The following is a 27237-nucleotide window of genomic DNA, read 5'->3' as shown; positions in this document are numbered from 1 at the left end:
AGGCACGGGCCCGCCCCTCGGCCGTCAGTCGGGCGGCGGCGCCGTGCGGAGGGGACGCGCAGGGTTCGGCGAGTCGTTTGTCGTCACCGGCACCACGACCGGCGCCACCAGCGGGGTCGGGGCCGCCACCGGGACCGCGGCCGCCATGGAGGCGCCGCCCGCGCCCCCCGCCGCGCCCCCCGCGCCCTGCAGCGCCGCGCGGAGCCTGCAGGACGAGCTGACGTGCCCTGTGTGCCTGGAGTACTTCAACGACCCGGTGCTGGTGGCCGAGTGCGGGCACAACTTCTGCCGTGCCTGCGTGACCCAGTGCTGGGAGGACTCGGCGCGGCGCCTCTGCTGCCCGCAGTGCCGCGAGCCGGTCCCGCAGCGCCTCTTCCGGCCCAACCGCTCCCTCGGCAACATCGTGCACATCGTTCGCCAGCTGGGGCTGCCGCCGGGCCCCGCCGAGCCGCCGCCGGGGCCGCCCGCGCCCGCGCCGCCGCTGCCCGCGGCCGCCCCGTCCGGCCCGCCGGGGCCGCCGCGCTGCCCGCGCCACGGGGAGCCGCTGCGGCTGTACTGCGTGCAGGACCGGCGCGCCGTGTGTGTCGTGTGTCACCTGTCCCGCGAGCACCGCGCCCACACCGTGCTGCCCGCCGAGGAGGCTGCCCACGCCGCCGAGGTCAGTGCCGGGAGCCCCGCGACCCGCTCCGCACAGCGCCTGGCTTGGAGGGAGGACTCCCGAGGGGGCCGCGGGGCATCGAGACCCCTTCCCCGGAGAGAGAGAGCGAAGACCCCCCCGCCTCCTCCTGGGTCTATGTTGGGGTGCAGGACCCCCCTCCCCAGAGAAACGGGGTATGCAGTAAATGGGGAGGAGATCGGAAGCACCTTCACTCTAATTGGGGATGCCCAAGGAGATCTCGCGGCGTGGGGAACGCACCAGGGGCTCCCTCTCCGTGGGGGAAGCGCCCTTTGGGCGCAGCGGGAACCCCCAGTTCCACAGGGGAGAACAGAAATGCGCCCCCAGTCCCCCCTACGTGTGGAGTGCAGCAAAGCCCCCTCCAGGCTCTGTAGATCTCAGGGGGGATCCCCTCTCAGCTGGGCGCTGCTGCCAGGATTCGGGGCGCAGAAGGACCTAAATCACCCCAAAACAGGGACACCCCGGGGCAGAGCGCCAGTAAGCGCGGGGTGTTCCCGGTGCGAGACCGAACTGGGTTGAACTGGGAGAGTACTGGGATGTTCCGGGGGGCGGGCAGCACCCCAGTGCGGGGGTGATGGTGCAAAATCCCAGCAGCCCCCCGAGATGCGCCGCGCCCCCTTGGCAGGGCAGGACCGAGCTGGGGTCTGCGAACGAGGCAGGGCCGAGGGTTCTTTATCCCCTCATCCCGAGCCCGAGCCCGGCTGGAATCGGCGCAGGACTCCCCCAGGAGCCGCCCGTCCCCTCCCAACCCCGGCGTGCTCGGGGAGTGACGCAGAGCCAAAACGGTGACCCCCCCCGGCGGCGCTGGGGCTCCCCCCTGTCGCGATATGGGGGCATGTCGCGATCACAGCGGGGATGAATTCGTAATTAAGAGCCAAGGGCTCGATGTAGGCGGCCGGGCCTCGCTATTCCCGGCCGGGAGCAGCGGATCCGGAGGGATCCAAGATGCCGGACGGAGGCGATGTCGCTGCGCAGTGGCAGCAGGAGGAGGGTGGCACCAGCACGATCCCGAGGGATCAGGGAAGGGGATTGTGGGATCATTAACCGCCACACGTTAATTATTGTGGTTATTAAATCCTTCTAGAGGGTATTTTGTCCCGGAACTGCCGTGGTTCCTCTTCCGGAGACGCTGGGGCTGTCTCCCCGCCTGAAATCTGGGATTTCGCCCCTTTTTTTTAGCACACGAATGTCCTTACACAGATCGAGGTTGTCGCTCCCTTGGGATTTTTTTCGCCCCCCTCGTTAACCCACTTTCATGTGCGTTTAGTAATTCGTTGTTGCTGAGCTTCTCCCATCTCTCTCTTTCCTGATACTTGTTTTAATCTCATGGATAAATGCCAAAGGCAGCAACTCCTGGCTCTTGACAGTCAAAATTCTTGTATTTTGGGTTTTAGTTATAAAATAAGTAGATTTATTTGCCCCCAAGAGCAGGTGCTGTTCGCAGGGTATTGCTGGGGCTTTTCTGCCCTCTATGAAGGTCAAATTACTGAAATAAGAATGAGTTTAATTAATAACTAAATACTAATTTAATGAGCAGTTTGGAGGCAGCAGTTCCTCCTCTCGGGGGAGGTCCACCCCAATTTTGGGGCACCTTGAGGAGGGGGAATGTGGGAGGAGAATGGGTGTGCAGCCAGGGTGTCTGGTTCCTCATGGGCAGATAAAATTAATTGAATTTTTTTTTCAGTTTCTGGGGAGAATTTTGGTGGTTTTGGCACAGCCTGAGGTCAGGGGTAAGGGAAACAGGGCAGCTGCTGGTGCCAGCTCCAAAAAAAACCCCAGATTGGGTGAATTGGGCCATTTTAGCAGCAGCAGCCCTTCACTCCGGGTTGGCTGTGGGAGAAATTCCCAACCGATCTCGTTGTTCCGCTTGCAGGAGGTGCCCCAGGAGCACCTGAGCTCCCTGAGGAAAGGGCGAGAGGAGGCCAAGGCCGAGCGGGAGCGGCAGAGCGAGGAGCTGCTGGTGAGTGCTGGGGGTCCCAGAGCTCCCATCCAGGGGGATCCAGTCTCACCTGGGGATTGCCTGGCCGTGGGAATTTGGCCGCAGGTGGGGGAATTCACCCTCCCTGCGGGAATCCCAGCCCCCAGAGATTCCCTCACTCGGAGGCGATTCCCTGCGCTCCCCGGGTGCAGGGATCTGCCCTCACGGAGATCTTTGCCGTGGAATTGCAGAAGCAGACGGAGGTGGAGCGGCAGAAGATCGTGGCTGAGTGCAAGGAGCTGCGGGCGTTCCTGGAGGAGAAGGAGCAGCTCCTGCTGTCCCGGCTGGAGGAACTGGAGAGGGACATTGGGCGCCGGAGGGACGAGAGCGTGGCCCGGCTGGCTGAGGACATTGCCCAGCTGGACAAGCTCCTGGCAGAGCAGGGTGGAGACAGCGGGACAGGGAACGCACCTGGCGAGGTGGGATTCCGTTGTGTGTCTCCATGGGAAAAAATTCTTGATTATGGACACAGAAATGCCTTGTATTGGGCAAAAATATCCTGTTTACGGGGACAAAAAAGTCCTGATTATGGGGTGAAAAAAAGGTAAAAAAGGTGAAAAAGGTTCCATTTATGTGGGAAAGAACTTCAATTTTTGGGTCAAAATATGTCAATTTATTGGGGAAAAAATCCTATTAATGGGGTGAGAAATTCCATTTATGGAAACAGAAATATCTTTATGGGGACAAAAGTCATTTCATGGGATGCTGCTAGTTTTTGGGGAGGATTTTGAGATTGCTGAGATAGGAGAGAAGGTAATCCTAACAAATTCCTTGGGTTTTCTTCCCCTTCCAGGGTGTCGTCCCAGCTGGCAGCAGGTGAGTGAACTGGGTGAACTTGGAGGCTTCGGCTGGAGGTGGGGCTGGTATTTCAACCCTTCCCAGAGGGAATTCCCTGATTTTGGGTCCCTGACTCCCATGTCTCTGCAGCCTGGAGAGCTGGATGTTCCTCAAGCCCGAGCCCGGCTTTTCTGAGCTAGAGAAGAAGCTGAAGAGCTTTTCCCAGAAGAGTGCGGTGCTCAAGGAAGTGCTGCTGGAATTCAAGGGTGAGCCTGACAAGAGCCTTCGTGGAAGAAAACGCTGCTTGCCAGCCAGGATCCCACATGGAAGTGCACCAGAATCAGGGCGGGGATGGAGCCAGGTTCTTGTTCCCCCGCTGGGCTGGTTGGGAGAGCTCCAGGTTGTTTGAGCATTGGCTCATCCCAGGGTAAAGGTGGAAAAGTGGTGATTTCCCTGGGATTTCGGTGTGGAGGTGTAGAGTAGGGATCATTCCCGTGGCTTGGGCAGTTCTGGGGGCTCCAAGGGCTCAATTCCTTCCTTGTCTTCCCACAGAAAACCTTCGCTTTGAGCTGGAGAACGACACAGGTAAGGCCATTAGGACTGGGATGCAACCTCCCTTTTCCAGGGGTGTGCATGGAATCGGCTATGATTTGGGACTGTGACTTCCCTTTTCCAAGAGATAATGCGGGAATTTGTCAGGATTGGAGGTTATGTGAACTCTAAGCACCTTTTTTCAAGAGTTAAGGTTGGAATTGCTGGGCTTGGGTTCTGTGTGGGCTCTTCAAGGGCTCACCCTGGGTGCTTCCCCTCTGGTTTGGACACAGACAGTGGATCAATCCCCACACAGGTGGGATAATGATAACAGAGGTGACTCACCTGTGTTGTCCCTAGTGGGTTTGGGACAAAGAGGATGGGTCAAGCTCTAGACAGGAGGTGGAATGGTCCCACAAGTGCCTCACCTGTGTCATCCCCAATGAGTCTGGGACACAAACCGTGGGTTGGTCTCCTCCAGGTAGGACAACCCCTCAGGTGACTCACCTGTGTTGTCCCCGTTGGGTTTGGGACACAAACTATGGCTCAATCCCCCCACGATTCCACAGGTGACTCACCTCTGTCCTCCCTGGTGGGTTTGGGACACAGCCACCGAGTCCAGCCTGCCAATCCCACAGGTAATTCCTCCCCTCTTCCCCTCCAGGCGAGCTCTCCCTGGACCCCGACACGGCCAACCCCTACCTGGTGCTGTCGGAGGACAAGCGGAGCGTGCGGCTCCGCGGGGCCCCCCAGGAGCTGCCGGCGCACCCCAAACGCTTCGACTACGCCTTCTGCGTCCTGGCCTCCGAGGGCTTCTCTGCCGGCCGCCACTACTGGGAGGTAGAGGTGGGAGACGGGGAGAGCTGGGTGCTGGGCGCCGCCCGCGAGTCCGTGCGCCGCAAGGAGAAGGTCGACTTTGCCCCCGAGGAGGGCATCTGGGCAGTGGGGCTCAACTGGAAGGGCAAGAATTGGGATCAGTACCAGGCGTTCACTTCTCCCGAGACGCCGCTGTCCCTTTGCGAGCGGCCGCGCAAGATCGGGGTGTACCTGGACTATGAGGGCGGGTGGGTGGCGTTCTACAATGCTGACAACATGGCCCCCATCTTCACCTTCACCGCCGCCTTCTCCGAGAGGATCTTCCCCTTCTTCTGGCTCTTCTATGTGGGCTCCTCGCTGTCCCTTTGCAACTGAGCCCACCCCGCTCACTGGTGGTGTCCTCTCTCCCCTGCCATCCTTAGTTTTTCCTTTGCTTTGAAGCAAAACACCCCAAATCCTGCCCTTGGCCATTCAGGGGGATTTTTTTTCCCTGTTGCAGTTGAAAGTTTAGAGTCTTTTTACCCTCAAAATCTTCCTCAGGGTTGTTGGTTGGTTGGTGAGGGGATGCTACTTGAGCATCTCTTCCCTGTTGCTGGTTAAACACCCCTGTAGTTAATTTTGTGTTTTTCTTTGGAGTTGAAGCCCCATGGAACAGGGAGAGGCTGATCTCATCCTACTTTGTATACTAGCCAAAGCTTTGTGTCCCTCCTTCCCCCTAAAACGCTGTGTGGAGGGGAGTGTCATCCCTCCCTTGGACACCGTTGCTTTGCAAGTCACCACATCCCATCCCATCTCCCCCTGGGGAAAAGGCTGAGCCCATCCTGCTGTCGCTGGGTGACCTCCCCATCTCCTCTATTGCCCCCCCCTTTCTCTCCCCACTCCCTCCATTGTCCCCCCCATTTCCCTCCTCATCCCTCAATCCCCCTAAATTCTGAGCCCCTGGAGCACTGGGATCCCAGCAAGGGGCTGTGGATATTTGGGATCACCCCAAACCCAGGCCCGGGGGTTTTAGGGGACTGGGGGTCTGTGTTCCAGGTGTGATCTTGCGCTTGCCTGCTCCCCTTGTGCCCTCCCCTCTGCTGCTGTTCGTGTCCTTTGCCCTGTCACTGTTAGTGGGGAAATAAAAGTTGCTGTGCAAAAAAAACTCCTAAAATCTGATAATTTGGGGGGTTTTGGTCCTGGGGGAGGAAGAAAAGCTGCGCCTGCTCAGGAGGGAATGGGACTGAGACGTGCCCTCGTCCCTGGCCTGCTGGGGTAGAGCACCGAGGGGTTTTGGGGGCCCTTGCAATTCACTAAATGGTCCCAACTTGAAGCTTCAAGTATCTGTAAGGTCAGATTGCGGTTTGAGTCAGTTTTAAATGAAAATTAAAGTTTAAAGGAAAAATTCGAAGCACTGGGAGCTCCCAGTGCCCCACTGGGCACTCCCTGTCATCCCAGTTTGGAGGCACAGCTCAGTGGTCTGTTCCCACCCATCCCAGTTTGGGAGTACAGCCTGACTGGGAGCTCCCTCTCATCCCAGTTTTGGGTCCCAAATTCCTGAGTGTTTGGTGTCTCCACCTCTTCTCCAACCCCTTTTCCTGTGCCCAAACTACCCAAATCTCACTTTTCCATCTTTTTTCCATAAAAATCTGGCACCAAATCCCACTTTTACCCAAAATAAGTTTTTATTGAGGATCCACCTGTGGCAATACTGCTGGGCTTAAGGGGAAGATGGGATTTGGCAGAAAAACTAGGATTTGCCCCAGGGATTTGGCTGAAAACTTGGGGTTTCATCTGGGATTTGGCAGAAAAACTGGGATTTCCCCCAGGACTGGCTAAAAACCCTGGAATTTTCCCCAGTTTTGTCTCTCCGGTGTAGTTTTGGCACCTGAAGCAGCTGCAGGGTCTAGCATTGTCCCTGATCCTGCTGCAGTCCCCAAACTGGGGGACAAGCCCTCTAGGACCCCCCGCTTGCCCATCCCCTGGCCTTGGGACGTGCCCGGATCCTGCCTAACGTCCCCCCCGCCACATTCCAGCGGGGTCCTCCCTGTGTCCCCCCCACTCCCCAGGACCTCCCCAAGCAGCTCCAGAGGTTCCAGCGGCCCAGGGGCCTCCAGGTGCTGCCGGATCCCCTCGGGCTGCGGGGGTCCCCCCAGCCCCCGGGGGTGGCTCTTGCTCTTGTGGGCAGTGACGTTGTCCCGCTTCTCAAACCTCTTCCCGCATACGTCACACGGGAATTGGTAGAAGGAGTCGGCGTCGTGTTTCCTCATGTGCCAGTTCAGAGAGGCTTTCTGGCGACAGGTGAAGCCGCAGATCTCACACCTGGAAGAAGTAAAAAAAACCTGGGGATGAGGCACGGGGAGAACCGGCCCTGCCTGCTCAGGGCTGGAACGTGCAGTGGGGTTGAAGCTCCAGCACCCTTCTGGCATGAATGCATTCGGACAGGAGCCTTTCATTCTGTCCCAGCTCTTTAACCTGTGCCTCCATAAACAGCGCCCTGGAGCTGAGCTGGAGATCTGGGCACAGCCAGCTCCAAGGGCAAAAACCTCAGGAGAAATCCCAGCCTGGCTTTTGGCTGGATGCTGTGTGCTGAGGAGCTGAAAAGGGTGGGAAGAGGCTCCAAGGCTGAGCAGAGCTGCAGGGATTTACTGGGACTTACTGGAGGGGAGTGAGAATGGGATGGGGGTTTACTGGAAGGGCAAGGATGGGACTACGACTTACTGGCAAGCTGGAAATGGGACTGGGACTTACTGGAGCGGCTTCTCCCCCGTGTGGATCCGTCGGTGGATGATCAGATTGCTGCTGGTGCGGAAGGAGCGCGCGCAGAACTCACAGATGTAATCGCGCTTGTCTGGGAGCAAAGGAAAAGGGATTGTGCTGATCTAGCCTGGAAAAACTGTCAGGGCCCTGGGAACGTGCTTTGGGAGCAGGGAGAGTTCCAGGCATGAGAATGGAGAGATTCAGGGAGTGAAGTGCTGGCTCCCAGGGACAAGAATTTGGAATGGGTGGCTGTGGCCCCGTGGGGAAGGGGGTACCAGGAGCAGGTGTGATCCCTGTGAGAGGAGCCGTGATCCATGCAGGGGACTTGTAACTCCCACAGGACGATGTCCAGGGAGGTGTAATCCATAGGGGAGCAGGTGTGGTTCCCATGGAGGTGCCTCACCACTGTGCAGCTTCTCGTGTTCCTTCAGGTGCTTCTTGAAGTTGAAGGATTTCCCGCAGGTGGGCTCAGAGCAGGTGAAGGTTTTCTGGTGCACGTGCTGGTACTTCTGGTGGTGCTGCCGGGAGAAAAGATCCATCAGCTCCCGATTCCAGCTCCGGGACACGCTCCCCAGCGCTCCAGGAAGCGCTGGTCTTTCCAGGTGCTCACGTTCAGGTACTGGCGGTTGGAGAAGATTTTGCCACAGCCTTCGAAGTCGCACAGGAGGATCTCGCGCTTCGCCGCCTTCCTGACAGGGAAAACGTGAAAAAAATCATTGGCAGAAAGGAGGAGGCGGGTTAGGAAAGCTCTGGAATATGAATTCTTCCTCCTCCACCTTCCCTTTCTCCCACTCATAAAATCTAAAATGAAGTGAAGAAACCCCTAGAGAGCCTCCTGCCCATCCCCTGTGGAAGAGCTGAGCTCCTCTCCCTGGGAATGCCTGGAAGCTTCCTTCCCTGGTCCCTTCCCTCCCTTCTCCGGGTACCTGATCCTCTTGGGGCCGATCTGAGCTGCATCCTTGTCACTCGCCCGTGGTTGCTGCTGGCAGCTGCAATAAGAAAGAGCCATTTTGAGCCAGGCCTTGGTGTGCCCTTGCTGTCCCCAAGCCCAGAGCCAAGATTCCCGAGGAAATCCCACATTAAATCACACTCAGGACCAGCGTTTCTCCCATTTCTGCCCCACAGGAGCAGGACACGCTGGAACAAACACATCATTCAGGCATTAAAATAAGAATAAATTCTTTATTGCTTGTTACAAAACCCTTTTCACATGGTTTGGACGCGTCCCAGGACACTAAAATTGGCTCCCAGCCTGGTTTGATCTATAATTTCATCCATAGCTCCCTGGAAACAGCAACTATTCCTGGCTGTCGCCCTGGAATTAAGGAAAGATCCATTAAAAGTGGATTAAAGTGGGGCTTGGGGAAGGAAAAATAACAGGATGGTGAGATGCCAATGTTCAAGCATGGATTCAGCCTGGGGCTTGTCCCAAATCTCTTGAAAACAGGTTTTATCAGCTCAGGGTGGCCTTACCTGGGAAAGGGAGAAGAGGAGGAACCCCTTGACATTTGGAAGGTCCTGCTTTGCTCATAAGCCAGGAGTTTATCTCCCATTTTTGACTTGCTGTGACAAAAGAGGGGGGAAATGAACCAAAACATTAAAAATATGATCCGTTATCACCAAACTCAGCCCAAAAAGGGCTGACTTGAAGCTGAGGCTTGGCTTTGGGGAGGGGGCAGAGAGTTCCAAGCCCCCACTGGTGCCTCAGAAAAGCCAACAGCCTGCAGGTGTAACTTTGGATATATTTGGAGGGCTAGACCATGGGATTTGGGATGGAAATCAGGCAGAACGCCCCCCCCCCCACACATTTAATTCACTTTTGGCCCCCAAAAGAATGGCCCAGATTGAATGCAGATTCTTCCACCCTCAGAGTGGATTTGGTAGCCTGGGATCTGCATGCCCAGTGATGGCAGGAAGAGGGGAAGAACAAATTCCAGCATTACCTTCACTGGGACTGGGTCTCCAGGAAGGGTGGTCCCTCTCCCAGCTGCGTCCGGGGCGCTTCCGGAGCTGCCGGGAGAGGGGAGGGCATTCAGCATCCAAAAGGAGCTGCTCAAAGGGAGCAATCGAAGCTGTGAGGGAGCAGCTCAGCACTCACCTGGGGAATGCTTTGGGATGGGATCGGCGCTGAGCCCGTCTTTCAGGGGGCAGATGGAAGAGTTACGGCTGATTCCAGGGAAAAGGGGATTTTACCCCGTGTTGTATCAAAAGTATAACAAAATCTGTCCAGGTGAGGTGTCTAGGTGTGCTGAATCTGAGGCTATGCATGGACCAAGCCCCACCTTCAACACTTGAAGCCCTGAGGGCCAATTTGAGCTTTTTTTTAGCACAAAGCACTGAATTGTGTGTGCCTGGAAAGGAGAGCCAGAAACCCAACGCTCGGCCCCAAAGCTGCTGGAGAAGCCACAGGTACCCGTCGGTGGAGGAGGCGGTGGTGGGATTGATGGATTTGGGGCCGTTCCACCTCCAGCCTGGCAGAGGCTTCAGTGCCCACCATGGGTCTGGTTCAAGGGGTCTTTGTCCCCCTCCACGGCTGCCCCAGCCGTGGCTGCCTCTCCTTGTTCCTTGACCACCCTGGACTGGCCCCCTCGGGGGACAGGGTGGATGACACAAGGCTCACGAAAGCCCCGCAATGATGTTGGTGAGCCAGAACCCCTTTGCTCACTCAACACCCAACACGCCCAAGAAACTCTGCCCTGCAGTCAGCAGCGTCACGGAGAGTGCTAACCCCCACCTTGGGACACACAGCTCTTGCCCCAAGGCCAGCAATGTGACGGGGAGGGTTTATGCCCGTTGGAGACGTGCAACTCTTGTCCCACAGTCAGTAACATCATCGGGAGCACCACTGGACATGCAGCTCTTGCCCCACAGCCAACAGCACTGGACACTGCCAAGATGATGACTCTGACCCCCGCCCTCACCCCTTCACTGCTGCGGCCACCACGACTCACCTGACCTGTCCACTCTTCTCCTCCAAGGGGCCAGAGCTGGGCAGGGCCGGCTCCAGCAGGGGCTGCTCCTCCTTGATCGGCTTCTTGTGGGCCTTGGGTTGGCCCTGGCATCGCCGTGGCTCTGAGTCACTGTCAGGGCATACACCAGGGTGGGTGAGGGGGCTTGGGTGGTAGATGGGGTGAGATAATGGGTTGGATGTGATAGGAAATGAGTTGGACATGCTTAGACATGGGTTGGTCATGGACTGGACACAGGCTGGTCATGGAAGGGCTTGGTTAGACGTGGCAGGACACGGGTTGGACACGGTTGGCCATTAGCTGGACATGGCAAAGAGCCTCCACCAGGTGAGATACAGTGAAAATGCCTCTCCAAAATTCTGTGCCCTTTGACCCCAGAAACACCTTGTTTCAGCACTGCACGGGTACTATCCCCACCTCCTCCCTGCTCTGCCTGGGCAGCTGCAGCAGGACAAGCACGTGGCAGAGATGTGAGGCCTGAAACCCTCCCAGTGCCATGTTTGCACTGGACTAGGATGGTGTTAGGACGCTCCCACGTGATCTGCAGGCTCCCTCACCTGTCCAGGGACGGCTGGTAGTTCTTATCACGCAGATCATCAGTGTAGGCCAGGTCGTCACCCTCAGCAAAGTCCTCGTCCTCCTCTTCCTCTTGGGGCTCAACTCTTGGCTCTGCCTCATCCCCGGGGCTGGTGCTGCTGGACAATGGCCTGGGTCAGCTCTGCCGTGATGGCTCAGCCACAGACAGTGACATCGGCCAGCCTTGGGGACCCAGGGGTGGGTCAGACAGGGCCACGTGCAACCCTTGGACTCACCAGGGGATGCTCGTGGGTACCACCACTCACCTCTCACCAGCTGCTGCTACAGGCCCTGGCTCCAGAGGCACCTGGGAGGCTGGAAAGGGACAGGAGGCCGGTGAGGAAGGGCTAGGAGAGGTGAGGAGGAGGAGGATGGAGAGTAGGGAATGATAAGGGTGTTGGAAAGGTCAGCGGGGCTGGGGCAGCATCTGATCCCAGTGGGATGGTAGAACTGGAACCACCCTAGAACTGGGAGAGGGGCTGAAGGCAGGGAATCAAGGGGAGCTGAGGGTGGAAAGGTGACCCGGAGGAGCTCACCTGTGCCACCACTGTCACCAGCTCCCAGCTCCTCACCCCGATCCCTGTCACCTTGGAGTGACTCGGCCGTTCCCTCCGGCCCGGCCTTACGGAGCGAACGCCGGCGCCCGGCGCCCGGGGAGGGGCTGCATCCCTGCGCCGCTTTCGGGGGGTCCAAGGGGGGGCTGCTGGGACCCCCGGGGCCCCCCCATGAGAAGCGGTGCCCGGCCACGCACTCCCAGACCAGCGGGGCCGTGCTGCCCGGTGCTGGCAGCTGGACGTCCGGCACGAAGCCGCACTCCTGGCCGTGGCCGTGGGTCAGCACCACCAGGCGCTGCAGGGCAGCCGGCTGGAGCCGCTCCAGCTCTCCTGAGAAAACACAGGAATCTGTGAAAAACAGCTCCAAAATGGCATCTTGGGGGGAGCGGGACACCTGCAAGGCCCCCCTCCACCCTCCTTGGGCTCTTAGGGTTCTCCTCATTAAGAGCAACCCTCAGACAGCTTCCTGAAAAATCGGGGATGCCGAAAAGAGAATACGGGGAGGATTTGCCTGATGCTCAGGGGGGGTGAGCAAACCCAAGAGCAGCTCCAGGTGCTTCTCCAGCACCCAACCCAAGAGGAATCCTCCCTCTCCCCCATGAACTTCTTACAGACCCCAAACTGGGGAACCGGGAAGGAAGTACCTACCTGGGCTCCAGGTGCAGCCAGGAGAGCTGTACCTGCGTGGGAAAGACAGGGCTGAGCAAGCAGAAACCTGGATTTTCCCCAGTGCGAGCCGGGTTTTAACGGGTTTTGAGCCCCCCTAGTGACCTGTCAAGGAGGAACTGGGCCAGCTGGGAGTGCAGGGCAAATCCGAGCTGCTCCTTGAGGCGGCACCAGCGCTCCAGGTGCCCCCCGATGCGGATGCGGCACTTGCTGCGCCGCGCGTCCAGCTCCCGGCGCTTCTGGCGCCGCACGCACTCGGGGGCCTGCGGATGGGGGGTCACAGCGGGACGGGAGAGGGGGGTACAGGGGTGCTCTGAGCCTGCAGGCACCAGGCAGAGAATTTGGGGTATTGTGGCACCATAGAAGGGTCTGGGGGGTGACACAGGAACGTGGGGAGGGGGCACGGACACAACCCTGTCGCACGAGCAGGCAGTCCTGGGGACTTGCGGAGGACGTGGGGGGACACGGGGGAGTGGGGGCGACAGGAGGCACGATGAGGGGGACACGGGGGTGGCGCGGGGGTGGGGGGCCGGGAGGGGGCTGGGCGAGGAATTAGGGTCTTCTGGCTCCACAGTGGTGTCGCGGGGAGGGGACACACAGGTGACATGGAAGGGGGTTACACGAAGGGGGGGCGGGGAGGCTCCACGTTGTCCCCAAGCCCCGCCTCCAAAGGCCCCGCCCCTCCCCTTGGCCCCACCCCTCCAGCTCCTCGCCCCGTTTGAGCCCCGCCCCCTCCCCGCCGTTGCCCCGCCCCCTCCCCGCCGTTGCCCCGCCCCCTCCCCGCCGTTGCCCCGCCCCCTCCCCGCCGTTGCCCCGCCCCCTCCCCGCCGTTGCCCCGCCCCCTCCCCGCCGTTGCCCCGCCCCCTCCCCGCCGTTGCCCCGGCCCCCCGCCCCCCCCCCCGTCCACCCCCGCCCGTTCCCACCGCCGAGCCTTAAAGCGGATGGGGCGGCAGGAGAGCGGCGGCGGCGGCATGACGAGGAATGTCCGCGACTCCACGACGCTCCTGTCCCCCTCTCCGCCCGCGCCCCGCGCCCCGCGCCCCGCGAACCTCCTGTGCTGCTCCGCGCTCCATCTCCCGCCTAGAGGGCCCCACCGCGGGCCGTGACCCCTTTAAGAGCCGCCCGGCCCAGCCCCGCGCCGCTCACGCCGCTGAGGGGCCGCGGCGAAGATGGCGGAGGCCCCGCCCCCGCCCCGCGTGGGGCCGCGGGTGCCGCTGGGAGATGTAGTCCCGCCGCGGGGCATCATGGGAAACTCCCGAGTGGGGATGGGGACGGGCGGGGGACACCGGTGGGGGACACCGGGCAGGGGGACACCCACCTCTCAGCTGTCCCCCAGACACGGGTGCTGCGGAGGTGGCTGGGAGGGTCTGTGAGACACTGGGAGACCAAAATCGCTCCGAACCCCACGAAAATCACTCAAACCCCACAAACATCACTCAAAAATCCACAAAAATGCTCAAAACCTGAGGGGATTTTGGGGGAAAATTTTCGGGAAGATTGTGGGTTCCCAAGGATGTTTGGGAAGGTTTTGGGGGATTTCGGGGGTCTCGGGGGGGAGGGTTTGGGGGTGATTTTGGGGGGATTTGAGGGGGGGTGTTGGGGGGATTTTGGGTTCCTGAGGGTATCTGGGAGGGTTCAGAGACATTTTGGAGGATTGGAGGGAGGGTTGAGAGGATTTGGGGGTGATTTTGTGGGAGTTTTGGGATCCCGGAGGGACTGGGGGCGATTTTGGTTTGTTTGGGGGTCCCGGGTGAGACACTGATTTTGAAGATTTTAGAAAAGCTAAGGTTATAATTAACAATAAATGTTGCTGACTGAGCCCTGGCTCCACCCCAGCCCTGGCTCCGCCCCAGCCCTGGCTCCGCCCCAGCCCTGGCTCCGCCCCAGCCCTGGCTCCGCCCCAGCCCTGGCTCCACCCCAGCCCTGGCTCCGCCCCAGCCCTGGCTCTGCCCCAGCCCTGGCTCCGCCCCAGCCCTGGCTCCACCCCAGCCCCGGCTCAGGCTCCGCCCCAGCCCTGGCTCCGCCCCAGCCCTGGCTCCACCCCAGCCCCGGCTCAGGCTCCGCCCCAGCCCCGGCTCAGGCTCCGCCCCAGCCCTGGCTCCACCCCAGCCCTGGCTCCGCCCCAGCCCTGGCTCCGCCCCAACCCTGGCTCCGCCCCAGCCCTGGCTCCGCCCCAGCCCTGGCTCCGCCCCAGCCCTGGCTCCGCCCCAGCCCTGGCTCCGCCCCAAGCCCGATCCCGGCTCAGGCTCCGCCCCAACCCTGGCTCCACCCCAGCCCTGGCTCCGCCCCAACCCTGGCTCCACCCCAGCCCTGGCTCCGCCCCAACCCTGGCTCCGCCCCAGCCCTGGCTCCGCCCCAGCCCTGGCTCCGCCCCAGCCCTGGCTCCGCCCCAGCCCTGGCTCCGCCCCAGCCCTGGCTCTCCTCCAAGCCCGGTCCTGGCTCAGGCTCTGCTCCAAGCCCGATCCCGGCTCAGGCTCTGCCCCAGCCCTGGCTCTCCTCCAAGCCCGATCCCGGCTCAGGCTCTGCTCCAAGCCCGGTCCCGGCTCAGGCTCTGCTCCCAGCCCCAGCTCAGGCTCTGTCCCGAGCCTGGCCCCGGTCTCCCCAGTCCGCTCTGAGGGCCCAGAGGCTCCGTGGGGCGGGGGGTCCCTGCCCAGTCTCGTTTTTCTGGCCAAACACAGGAATCGGCAGTAGGGGGAGCGGGGAAATGAATTCTGGTGAGCCGGGGCTCTCCCGGCTGAGCTGCAGGAGGAGGTTGAGCAGTCCCTGGGCAGGGATCTGCTGCAGGGATCTGCTGCAGGGATCTGCTGCAGCCCAGGGCATGGAGCACCGGAGCACTCTTGTGTTGAACACGTTGCCCTGGAGTGCGCCGGGGTGATCTCCAGGCCTGGGCCCGACAGAACAGAGGCCGGTGCCCCAGTGTGTCAGGTGCAGACAATGAGCTGTCCAGGGAACGAGCAGCAGGTCCCCTCTGCCCCTGGCGTCACGCTCGGAGTGACAGCAGCCAGGTGAGGGCTGTTCTCCGGGTTGATGTTCCCCGAGATTCTCCTCGGGGCGGCCGTTCCCCGAGGTGGTGAAATCTTCCCCCAGGGTTGCTGTTCCCTGGGTATTTCCCTGGGGTTGCTGTTCCCCAAGATAATAAGGTTTTCTGTCTTCTCTTTGCCCTGAGCGTTTCACACCGACGGCAGAGACGACACTGTGAGTCCAGCAGCTCAAGTTATCAAGGTTGTTTATTTCATATTATCTAACTGTTCTTGTTCGGCTTTGCAAGGCGTCCCCAGCAAAGCAAGACACGCCGTTGGACTGGCGCTGGGCTGCCGCTGGACTGGGGCGGATCAGAGAGCCCCGTACCTTATGTACCGTACTCCCGACCCAACCACAGTCCAAGACGTATTTATTGTTTACAGAACATTACCAATACTAACTTGCTACGCTAACATGTCAGTTCTATTCTAAACCAATCTCTAAAGTCCAAATCAGCAAAAGATGGGGGATGAGAACAAGAACAAGGAAACTAGGGGCCACTCCCCAATTCCTCCATCTTGTCCTCTCAGCCCCGTATACTATGAATCCTAATCTCTATATTTATACTCTATAACAAACTACTATCTACTTCTAAATTCTTAGGATCTGTGATTCTTCCTTCATGTGAGCATTCACTTCCATGGATAGAAACCAGAATCAGAGTCCTTCTGGGCTCTGTGGGAGGCTGGCTGACCCCCTTGTACAGATCCCAGACCCCCCTGTACAGCCCCCTGACTCTCCAGGGCTGTCAGAGGGATCCCCTGGACTCCAACAGGCTGTGAGGATGAGGAGGGCTCAGGGCACTGCCAGTGAGGGCTGTGAGGATGATGAGGACTCAGGGCACTGCCAGGTGAGGGCTGTGAGGATGATGAGGGCTCAGGGCACTGCCAGGTAAGGGCTGTGAGGATGATGAGGGCTCAGGGCACTGCCAGGTAAGGGCTGTGAGGATGATGAGGGCTCAGGGCACTGCCAGGTGAGGGCTCTGAGGTTGATGAGGGGGCGGCTCCTGCCGGGGGTGCTTTAAAAGGGAGCCTCAGCGCCCTTTGGCCTGGAGCTGCTGGAGGAGAGGTGCCTGTGCTGTGCCCTAGGAGTGTCTCATGGAGCAATGGTGAGAGCCTCTTCTTTGGGTCTGGGGGAGCAGCTGGGTGCATTTGGGTGTGGGGCTCTGCTTGAAGGAGGTGTTGGGGGGCAAACTTTGTCCTAGATGGGGCAGCAGCCGGTGAGCCAGTGCCACCGTTCGTGTCCACCACCCTCATCCTGCCCAATCCTGCCCCATCGGCTTCTGCCTGTAAAAACTCAGTATCATTCAAGATTTCTCCCAGATGCAAGATGCCACATTTTGGAACTCGGGCTGCTTTTGGAGTGCCAAATGTCTCCCACAATCTGACACCAGGAACATGGCCAGGTGAGTTTAGTTTCCCATGGAAAAGGGCCAACGTTCGTGTCCACCACCCTCATTTGGCCACATCAGCTTCGGCCTACAAAAATGCCGTGATATTCAAGATTTCTCCCAGATGCAAGATGCCACATTTTGGAACTCGGGCTGCTTTTGGAGTGCCAAATGTCTCCCACAATCTGACACCAGGAACATGGCCAGGTGAGTTTAGTTTCCCATGGAAAAGGGCCACTGTTCATGTCCACCGCCCTCATCCTGCCCCATCCTGCCCTATCGGCTTCTGCCTGCAAAAATGCCGTGACATTCAAGATTTCTCCCAGATGCAAGATGCCACATTTTGGAACTCGGGCTGATTTTGGAGTGCCAAATGTCTCCCACAATCTGACACCAGGAACATGGCCAGGTGAGTTTAGTTTCCCATGGAAAAGGGCCACCGTTCGTGTCCACCACCCTCATCCGGCCACCTCGGCTTCGGCCTGCAAAAATGCCGTGATATTCAAGATTTCTCCCAGATGCAAGATGCCACATTTTGGAACTCGGGCTGCTTTTGGAGTGCTAAATGTCTCCCACAATCTGACACCAGGAACATGGCCAGGTGAGTTTAGTTTCCCATGGAAAAGGGCCACCGTTCGTGTCCACCACCCTCATCCGGCCACCTCGGCTTCAGCCTGCAAAAATGCCGTGATATTCAAGATTTCTCCCAGATGCAAGATGCCACATTTTGGAACTCGGGCTGCTTTTGGAGTGCCAAATGTCTCCCACAATCTGACACCAGGAACATGGCCAGGTGAGTTTAGTTTCCCATGGAAAAGGGCCACCGTTCGTGTCCACCACCCTCATCCGGCCACCTCGGCTTCGGCCTGCAAAAATGCCGTGATATTCAAGATTTCTCCCAGATGCAAGATGCCACATTTTGGAACTCGGGCTGCTTTTGGAGTGCCAAATGTCTCCCACAATCTGACACCAGGAACATGGCCAGGTGAGTTTAGTTTCCCATGGAAAAGGGCATCCGTTCGTGTCCACCACGGTCATCAGGCCACCTCGGCTTCAGCCTGCAAAAATGCCGTGATATTCAAGATTTCTCCCAGATGCAAGATGCCACATTTTGGAACTCGGGCTGCTTTTGGAGTGCCAAATGTCTCCCACAATCTGACACCAGGAACATGGCCAGGTGAGTTTAGTTTCCCATGGAAAAGGGCCACCGTTCGTGTCCACCACCCTCATCCGGCCACCTCGGCTTCAGCCTGCAAAAATGCCGTGATATTCAAGATTTCTCCCAGATGCAAGATGCCACATTTTGGAACTCGGGCTGCTTTTGGAGTGCCAAATGTCTCCCACAATCTGACACCAGGAACATGGCCAGGTGAGTTTAGTTTCCCATGGAAAAGGGCCACCGTTCGTGTCCACCACCCTCATCCGGCCACCTCGGCTTCAGCCTGCAAAAATGCCGTGATATTCAAGATTTCTCCCAGATGCAAGATGCCACATTTTGGAACTCGGGCTGCTTTTGGAGTGCCAAATGTCTCCCACAATCTGACACCAGGAACATGGCCAGGTGAGTTTCGTTTCCCATGGAAAAGGGCCACCGTTCGTGTCCACCACCCTCATCCGGCCACCTCGGCTTCGGCCTGCAAAAATGCCGTGATATTCAAGATTTCTCCCAGATGCAAGATGCCACATTTTGGAACTCGGGCTGCTTTTGGAGTGCCAAATGTCTCCCACAATCTGACACCAGGAACATGGCCAGGTGAGTTTAGTTTCCCATGGAAAAGGGCCACCGTTCGTGTCCACCACCCTCATCCGGCCACCTCGGCTTCGGCCTGCAAAAATGCCGTGATATTCAAGATTTCTCCCAGATGCAAGATGCCACATTTTGGAACTCGGGCTGCTTTTGGAGTGCCAAATGTCTCCCACAATCTGACACCAGGAACATGGCCAGGTGAGTTTAGTTTCCCATGGAAAAGGGCATCCGTTCGTGTCCACCACCCTCATCCGGCCACCTCGGCTTCAGCCTGCAAAAATGCCGTGATATTCAAGATTTCTCCCAGATGCAAGATGCCACATTTTGGAACTCGGGCTGCTTTTGGAGTGCCACATGTCTCCCACAATCTGACACCAGGAACATGGCCAGGTGAGTTTAGTTTCCCATGGAAAAGGGCCACCGTTCGTGTCCACCACCCTCATCCGGCCACCTCGGCTTCAGCCTGCAAAAATGCCGTGATATTCAAGATTTCTCCCAGATGCAAGATGCCACATTTTGGAACTCGGGCTGCTTTTAAAGTGCCAAATGTCTCCCACAATCTGACACCAGGAACATGGCCAGGTGAGTTTAGTTTCCCATGGAAAAAAGCCACCGTTCGTGTCCACCACCCTCATCCGGCCACCTCGGCTTCGGCCTGCAAAAATGCCGTGATATTCAAGATTTCTCCCAGATGCAAGATGCCACATTTTGGAACTCGGGCTGCTTTTGGAGTACCAAATGTCTCCCACAATCTGACACCAGGAACATGGCCAGGTGAGTTTAGTTTCCCATGGAAAAGGGCATCCGTTCGTGTCCACCACGGTCATCAGGCCAACTCGGCTTCAGCCTGCAAAAATGCCGTGATATTCAAGATTTCTCCCAGATGCAAGATGCCACATTTTGGAACTCGGGCTGCTTTTGGAGTGCCAAATGTCTCCCACAATCTGACACCAGGAACATGGCCAGGTGAGTTTAGTTTCCCATGGAAAAGGGCCACCGTTCGTGTCCACCACCCTCATCCGGCCACCTCGGCTTCAGCCTGCAAAAATGCCGTGATATTCAAGATTTCTCCCAGATGCAAGATGCCACATTTTGGAACTCGGGCTGCTTTTGGAGTGCCAAATGTCTCCCACAGTCTGACACCAGGAACATGGCCAGGTGAGTTTAGTTTCCCATGGAAAAGGGCCACCGTTCGTGTCCACCACCCTCATCCGGCCACCTCGGCTTCGGCCTGCAAAAATGCCGTGATATTCAAGATTTCTCCCAGATGCAAGATGCCACATTTTGGAACTCGGGCTGCTTTTGGAGTGCCAAATGTCTCCCACAATCTGACACCAGGAACATGGCCAGGTGAGTTTAGTTTCCCATGGAAAAGGGCCACCGTTTGTGTCCACCACCCTCATCCGGCCACGTCGGCTTCGGCCTGCAAAAATGCCGTGATATTCAAGATTTCTCCCAGATGCAAGATGCCACATTTTGGAACTCGGGCTGCTTTTGGAGTGCTAAATGTCTCCCACAATCTGACACCAGGAACGTGGCCAGGTGAGTTTAGTTTCCCATGGAAAAGGGCCACCGTTCGTGTCCACCACGGTCATCAGGCCACCTTGGCTTCAGCCTGCAAAAATGCCGTGATATTCAAGATTTCTCCCAGATGCAAGATGCCACATTTTGGAACTCGGGCTGCTTTTGGAGTGCCAAATGTCTCCCACAATCTGACACCAGGAACATGGCCAGGTGAGTTTAGTTTCCCATGGAAAAGGGCCACCGTTCGTGTCCACCACCCTCATCCGGCCACCTCGGCTTCGGCCTGCAAAAATGCCGTGATATTCAAGATTTCTCCCAGATGCAAGATGCCACATTTTGGAACTCGGGCTGCTTTTGGAGTGCCAAATGTCTCCCACAATCTGACACCAGGAACATGGCCAGGTGAGTTTAGTTTCCCATGGAAAAGGGCATCCGTTCGTGTCCACCACGGTCATCAGGCCACCTCGGCTTCAGCCTGCAAAAATGCCGTGATATTCAAGATTTCTCCCAGATGCAAGATGCCACATTTTGGAACTCGGGCTGCTTTTGGAGTGCCAAATGTCTCCCACAATCTGACACCAGGAACATGGCCAGGTGAGTTTAGTTTCCCATGGAAAAGGGCCACCGTTCGTGTCCACCACCCTCATCCGGCCACCTCGGCTTCAGCCTGCAAAAATGCCGTGATATTCAAGATTTCTCCCAGATGCAAGATGCCACATTTTGGAACTCGGGCTGCTTTTGGAGTGCCAAATGTCTCCCACAATCTGACACCAGGAACATGGCCAGGTGAGTTTAGTTTCCCATGGAAAAGGGCCACCGTTCGTGTCCACCACCCTCATCCGGCCACCTCGGCTTCAGCCTGCAAAAATGCCGTGATATTCAAGATTTCTCCCAGATGCAAGATGCCACATTTTGGAACTCGGGCTGCTTTTGGAGTGCCAAATGTCTCCCACAATCTGACACCAGGAACATGGCCAGGTGAGTTTCGTTTCCCATGGAAAAGGGCCACCGTTCGTGTCCACCACCCTCATCCGGCCACCTCGGCTTCGGCCTGCAAAAATGCCGTGATATTCAAGATTTCTCCCAGATGCAAGATGCCACATTTTGGAACTCGGGCTGCTTTTGGAGTGCCAAATGTCTCCCACAATCTGACACCAGGAACATGGCCAGGTGAGTTTAGTTTCCCATGGAAAAGGGCCACCGTTCGTGTCCACCACCCTCATCCGGCCACCTCGGCTTCGGCCTGCAAAAATGCCGTGATATTCAAGATTTCTCCCAGATGCAAGATGCCACATTTTGGAACTCGGGCTGCTTTTGGAGTGCCAAATGTCTCCCACAATCTGACACCAGGAACATGGCCAGGTGAGTTTAGTTTCCCATGGAAAAGGGCATCCGTTCGTGTCCACCACCCTCATCCGGCCACCTCGGCTTCAGCCTGCAAAAATGCCGTGATATTCAAGATTTCTCCCAGATGCAAGATGCCACATTTTGGAACTCGGGCTGCTTTTGGAGTGCCACATGTCTCCCACAATCTGACACCAGGAACATGGCCAGGTGAGTTTAGTTTCCCATGGAAAAGGGCCACCGTTCGTGTCCACCACCCTCATCCGGCCACCTCGGCTTCAGCCTGCAAAAATGCCGTGATATTCAAGATTTCTCCCAGATGCAAGATGCCACATTTTGGAACTCGGGCTGCTTTTAAAGTGCCAAATGTCTCCCACAATCTGACACCAGGAACATGGCCAGGTGAGTTTAGTTTCCCATGGAAAAAAGCCACCGTTCGTGTCCACCACCCTCATCCGGCCACCTCGGCTTCGGCCTGCAAAAATGCCGTGATATTCAAGATTTCTCCCAGATGCAAGATGCCACATTTTGGAACTCGGGCTGCTTTTGGAGTACCAAATGTCTCCCACAATCTGACACCAGGAACATGGCCAGGTGAGTTTAGTTTCCCATGGAAAAGGGCATCCGTTCGTGTCCACCACGGTCATCAGGCCAACTCGGCTTCAGCCTGCAAAAATGCCGTGATATTCAAGATTTCTCCCAGATGCAAGATGCCACATTTTGGAACTCGGGCTGCTTTTGGAGTGCCAAATGTCTCCCACAATCTGACACCAGGAACATGGCCAGGTGAGTTTAGTTTCCCATGGAAAAGGGCCACCGTTCGTGTCCACCACCCTCATCCGGCCACCTCGGCTTCAGCCTGCAAAAATGCCGTGATATTCAAGATTTCTCCCAGATGCAAGATGCCACATTTTGGAACTCGGGCTGCTTTTGGAGTGCCAAATGTCTCCCACAGTCTGACACCAGGAACATGGCCAGGTGAGTTTAGTTTCCCATGGAAAAGGGCCACCGTTCGTGTCCACCACCCTCATCCGGCCACCTCGGCTTCGGCCTGCAAAAATGCCGTGATATTCAAGATTTCTCCCAGATGCAAGATGCCACATTTTGGAACTCGGGCTGCTTTTGGAGTGCCAAATGTCTCCCACAATCTGACACCAGGAACATGGCCAGGTGAGTTTAGTTTCCCATGGAAAAGGGCCACCGTTTGTGTCCACCACCCTCATCCGGCCACGTCGGCTTCGGCCTGCAAAAATGCCGTGATATTCAAGATTTCTCCCAGATGCAAGATGCCACATTTTGGAACTCGGGCTGCTTTTGGAGTGCCAAATGTCTCCCACAATCTGACACCAGGAACATGGCCAGGTGAGTTTAGTTTCCCATGGAAAAGGGCCACCGTTCGTGTCCACCACCCTCATCCGGCCACCTCGGCTTCAGCCTGCAAAAATGCCGTGATATTCAAGATTTCTCCCAGATGCAAGATGCCACATTTTGGAACTCGGGCTGCTTTTGGAGTGCCAAATGTCTCCCACAATCTGACACCAGGAACATGGCCAGGTGAGTTTAGTTTCCCATGGAAAAGGGCATCCGTTCGTGTCCACCACGGTCATCAGGCCACCTCGGCTTCAGCCTGCAAAAATGCCGTGATATTCAAGATTTCTCCCAGATGCAAGATGCCACATTTTGGAACTCGGGCTGCTTTTGGAGTGCCAAATGTCTCCCACAATCTGACACCAGGAACATGGCCAGGTGAGTTTAGTTTCCCATGGAAAAGGGCCACCGTTCGTGTCCACCACCCTCATCCGGCCACCTCGGCTTCAGCCTGCAAAAATGCCGTGATATTCAAGATTTCTCCCAGATGCAAGATGCCACATTTTGGAACTCGGGCTGCTTTTGGAGTGCCAAATGTCTCCCACAATCTGACACCAGGAACATGGCCAGGTGAGTTTAGTTTCCCATGGAAAAGGGCCACCGTTCGTGTCCACCACCCTCATCCGGCCACCTCGGCTTCGGCCTGCAAAAATGCCGTGATATTCAAGATTTCTCCCAGATGCAAGATGCCACATTTTGGAACTCGGGCTGCTTTTGGAGTGCCAAATGTCTCCCACAATCTGACACCAGGAACATGGCCAGGTGAGTTTAGTTTCCCATGGAAAAGGGCATCCGTTCGTGTCCACCACGGTCATCAGGCCACCTCGGCTTCAGCCTGCAAAAATGCCGTGATATTCAAGATTTCTCCCAGATGCAAGATGCCACATTTTGGAACTCGGGCTGCTTTTGGAGTGCCAAATGTCTCCCACAATCTGACACCAGGAACATGGCCAGGTGAGTTTAGTTTCCCATGGAAAAGGGCCACCGTTCGTGTCCACCACCCTCATCCGGCCACCTCGGCTTCAGCCTGCAAAAATGCCGTGATATTCAAGATTTCTCCCAGATGCAAGATGCCACATTTTGGAACTCGGGCTGCTTTTGGAGTGCCAAATGTCTCCCACAATCTGACACCAGGAACATGGCCAGGTGAGTTTAGTTTCCCATGGAAAAGGGCCACCGTTCGTGTCCACCACCCTCATCCGGCCACCTCGGCTTCAGCCTGCAAAAATGCCGTGATATTCAAGATTTCTCCCACATGCAAGATGCCACATTTTGGAACTCGGGCTGCTTTTGGAGTGCCAAATGTCTCCCACAATCTGACACCAGGAACATGGCCAGGTGAGTTTCGTTTCCCATGGAAAAGGGCCACCGTTCGTGTCCACCACCCTCATCCGGCCACCTCGGCTTCGGCCTGCAAAAATGCCGTGATATTCAAGATTTCTCCCAGATGCAAGATGCCACATTTTGGAACTCGGGCTGCTTTTGGAGTGCCAAATGTCTCCCACAATCTGACACCAGGAACATGGCCAGGTGAGTTTAGTTTCCCATGGAAAAGGGCCACCGTTTGTGTCCACTACCCTCATCCGGCCACCTCGGCTTCGGCCTGCAAAAATGCCGTGATATTCAAGATTTCTCCCAGATGCAAGATGCCACATTTTGGAACTCGGGCTGCTTTTGGAGTGCCAAATGTCTCCCACAATCTGACACCAGGAACATGGCCAGGTGAGTTTAGTTTCCCATGGAAAAGGGCCACCGTTCGTGTCCACCACCCTCATCCGGCCACCTCGGCTTCGGCCTGCAAAAATGCCGTGATATTCAAGATTTCTCCCAGATGCAAGATGCCACATTTTGGAACTCGGGCTGCTTTTGGAGTGCCAAATGTCTCCCACAATCTGACACCAGGAACATGGCCAGGTGAGTTTAGTTTCCCATGGAAAAGGGCATCCGTTCGTGTCCACCACGGTCATCAGGCCACCTCGGCTTCAGCCTGCAAAAATGCCGTGATATTCAAGATTTCTCCCAGATGCAAGATGCCACATTTTGGAACTCGGGCTGCTTTTGGAGTGCCACATGTCTCCCACAATCTGACACCAGGAACATGGCCAGGTGAGTTTAGTTTCCCATGGAAAAGGGCCACCGTTCGTGTCCACCACCCTCATCCGGCCACCTCGGCTTCAGCCTGCAAAAATGCCGTGATATTCAAGATTTCTCCCAGATGCAAGATGCCACATTTTGGAACTCGGGCTGCTTTTAAAGTGCCAAATGTCTCCCACAATCTGACACCAGGAACATGGCCAGGTGAGTTTAGTTTCCCATGGAAAAAAGCCACCGTTCGTGTCCACCACCCTCATCCGGCCACCTCGGCTTCGGCCTGCAAAAATGCCGTGATATTCAAGATTTCTCCCAGATGCAAGATGCCACATTTTGGAACTCGGGCTGCTTTTGGAGTACCAAATGTCTCCCACAATCTGACACCAGGAACATGGCCAGGTGAGTTTAGTTTCCCATGGAAAAGGGCATCCGTTCGTGTCCACCACGGTCATCAGGCCACCTCGGCTTCAGCCTGCAAAAATGCCGTGATATTCAAGATTTCTCCCAGATGCAAGATGCCACATTTTGGAACTCGGGCTGCTTTTGGAGTGCCAAATGTCTCCCACAATCTGACACCAGGAACATGGCCAGGTGAGTTTAGTTTCCCATGGAAAAGGGCCACCGTTCGTGTCCACCACCCTCATCCGGCCACCTCGGCTTCAGCCTGCAAAAATGCCGTGATATTCAAGATTTCTCCCAGATGCAAGATGCCACATTTTGGAACTCGGGCTGCTTTTGGAGTGCCAAATGTCTCCCACAGTCTGACACCAGGAACATGGCCAGGTGAGTTTAGTTTCCCATGGAAAAGGGCCACCGTTCGTGTCCACCACCCTCATCCGGCCACCTCGGCTTCGGCCTGCAAAAATGCCGTGATATTCAAGATTTCTCCCAGATGCAAGATGCCACATTTTGGAACTCGGGCTGCTTTTGGAGTGCCAAATGTCTCCCACAATCTGACACCAGGAACATGGCCAGGTGAGTTTCGTTTCCCATGGAAAAGGGCCACCGTTTGTGTCCACCACCCTCATCCGGCCACGTCGGCTTCGGCCTGCAAAAATGCCGTGATATTCAAGATTTCTCCCAGATGCAAGATGCCACATTTTGGAACTCGGGCTGCTTTTGGAGTGCCAAATGTCTCCCACAATCTGACACCAGGAACATGGCCAGGTGAGTTTAGTTTCCCATGGAAAAGGGCCACCGTTCGTGTCCACCACCCTCATCCGGCCACCTCGGCTTCAGCCTGCAAAAATGCCGTGATATTCAAGATTTCTCCCAGATGCAAGATGCCACATTTTGGAACTCGGGCTGCTTTTGGAGTGCCAAATGTCTCCCACAATCTGACACCAGGAACATGGCCAGGTGAGTTTAGTTTCCCATGGAAAAGGGCATCCGTTCGTGTCCACCACGGTCATCAGGCCACCTCGGCTTCAGCCTGCAAAAATGCCGTGATATTCAAGATTTCTCCCAGATGCAAGATGCCACATTTTGGAACTCGGGCTGCTTTTGGAGTGCCAAATGTCTCCCACAATCTGACACCAGGAACATGGCCAGGTGAGTTTAGTTTCCCATGGAAAAGGGCATCCGTTCGTGTCCACCACGGTCATCAGGCCACCTCGGCTTCAGCCTGCAAAAATGCCGTGATATTCAAGATTTCTCCCAGATGCAAGATGCCACATTTTGGAACTCGGGCTGCTTTTGGAGTGCCAAATGTCTCCCACAATCTGACACCAGGAACATGGCCAGGTGAGTTTAGTTTCCCATGGAAAAGGGCCACCGTTCGTGTCCACCACCCTCATCCGGCCACCTCGGCTTCAGCCTGCAAAAATGCCGTGATATTCAAGATTTCTCCCAGATGCAAGATGCCACATTTTGGAACTCGGGCTGCTTTTGGAGTGCCAAATGTCTCCCACAATCTGACACCAGGAACATGGCCAGGTGAGTTTAGTTTCCCATGGAAAAGGGCCACCGTTCGTGTCCACCACCCTCATCCGGCCACCTCGGCTTCAGCCTGCAAAAATGCCGTGATATTCAAGATTTCTCCCAGATGCAAGATGCCACATTTTGGAACTCGGGCTGCTTTTGGAGTGCCAAATGTCTCCCACAATCTGACACCAGGAACATGGCCAGGTGAGTTTAGTTTCCCATGGAAAAGGGCCACCGTTCGTGTCCACTACCCTCATCCGGCCACCTCGGCTTCGGCCTGCAAAAATGCCGTGATATTCAAGATTTCTCCCAGATGCAAGATGCCACATTTTGGAACTCGGGCTGCTTTTGGAGTGCCAAATGTCTCCCACAATCTGACACCAGGAACATGGCCAGGTGAGTTTAGTTTCCCATGGAAAAGGGCCACCGTTCGTGTCCACCACCCTCATCCGGCCACCTCGGCTTCGGCCTGCAAAAATGCCGTGATATTCAAGATTTCTCCCAGATGCAAGATGCCACATTTTGGAACTCGGGCTGCTTTTGGAGT

At 56.8% G+C, this 27237-nt stretch overlaps 2 protein-coding genes across 3 annotated transcripts; one reads left to right on the top strand and one right to left on the bottom strand.

Annotated features, from left to right (window-relative positions):
* LOC134546376 (E3 ubiquitin-protein ligase TRIM7-like) lies at positions 1-5644 on the top strand. Its single transcript, XM_063389180.1, has 7 exons — positions 1-658; positions 2550-2636; positions 2846-3073; positions 3448-3470; positions 3582-3697; positions 3984-4016; positions 4627-5644. Exons 1-7 carry the CDS (start codon positions 146-148, stop codon positions 5151-5153), a joined length of 1527 nt encoding a protein of 508 aa, XP_063245250.1. The 5' UTR covers positions 1-145; the 3' UTR covers positions 5154-5644.
* ZNF692 (zinc finger protein 692) lies at positions 5395-13490 on the bottom strand. Of its 2 annotated transcripts, none has more exons than XM_063389178.1 (12): positions 13332-13490; positions 12388-12545; positions 12265-12296; positions 11599-11946; positions 11329-11377; positions 11044-11181; positions 10469-10597; positions 8444-8506; positions 8128-8206; positions 7921-8035; positions 7509-7608; positions 5395-7079 (listed from the first exon to the last, which is right to left on the bottom strand). In XM_063389178.1, the coding sequence occupies exons 1-12, from the start codon at positions 13353-13355 to the stop codon at positions 6593-6595; spliced, it is 1722 nt and encodes a 573-aa protein (XP_063245248.1). In that variant the 5' UTR covers positions 13356-13490; the 3' UTR covers positions 5395-6592. The 2 variants fall into 2 exon arrangements, with proteins under 2 accessions (XP_063245248.1, XP_063245249.1); XM_063389179.1 differs by having other exon boundaries at positions 11044-11178.
* Between the last annotated feature and the right edge of the window lie 13747 nt (positions 13491-27237).

Source organism: Prinia subflava, unplaced genomic scaffold, assembly GCF_021018805.1.
Source record: "Prinia subflava isolate CZ2003 ecotype Zambia unplaced genomic scaffold, Cam_Psub_1.2 scaffold_67_NEW, whole genome shotgun sequence".
Classification (NCBI taxonomy): Eukaryota; Metazoa; Chordata; class Aves; order Passeriformes; family Cisticolidae; genus Prinia; species Prinia subflava.
This window is presented reverse-complemented; position numbering and strand designations above follow the sequence as displayed.

Excerpts from the sequence above, each read along its gene's own strand:
- ZNF692 (XM_063389178.1), bottom strand. The coding sequence starts at position 13,355 with ATGGAGCGCGGAGCAGCACAGGAG. Across the intron at positions 11,947-12,264 it reads TGGCTGCACCTGGAGCCCAG|GAGAGCTGGAGCGGCTCCAG; the intron begins GTAGGTACTTCC and ends GTGTTTTCTCAG. Across the intron at positions 7,080-7,508 it reads ACGGGGGAGAAGCCGCTCCA|GTGTGAGATCTGCGGCTTCA; the intron begins GTAAGTCCCAGT and ends TACTTCTTCCAG.
- LOC134546376 (XM_063389180.1), top strand. The coding sequence starts at position 146 with ATGGAGGCGCCGCCCGCGCCCCCCGCCGCGCCCCCCGCGCCCTGCAGC. Across the intron at positions 659-2,549 it reads AGGCTGCCCACGCCGCCGAG|GAGGTGCCCCAGGAGCACCT; the intron begins GTCAGTGCCGGG and ends TTCCGCTTGCAG. Across the intron at positions 4,017-4,626 it reads TGAGCTGGAGAACGACACAG|GCGAGCTCTCCCTGGACCCC; the intron begins GTAAGGCCATTA and ends CTTCCCCTCCAG.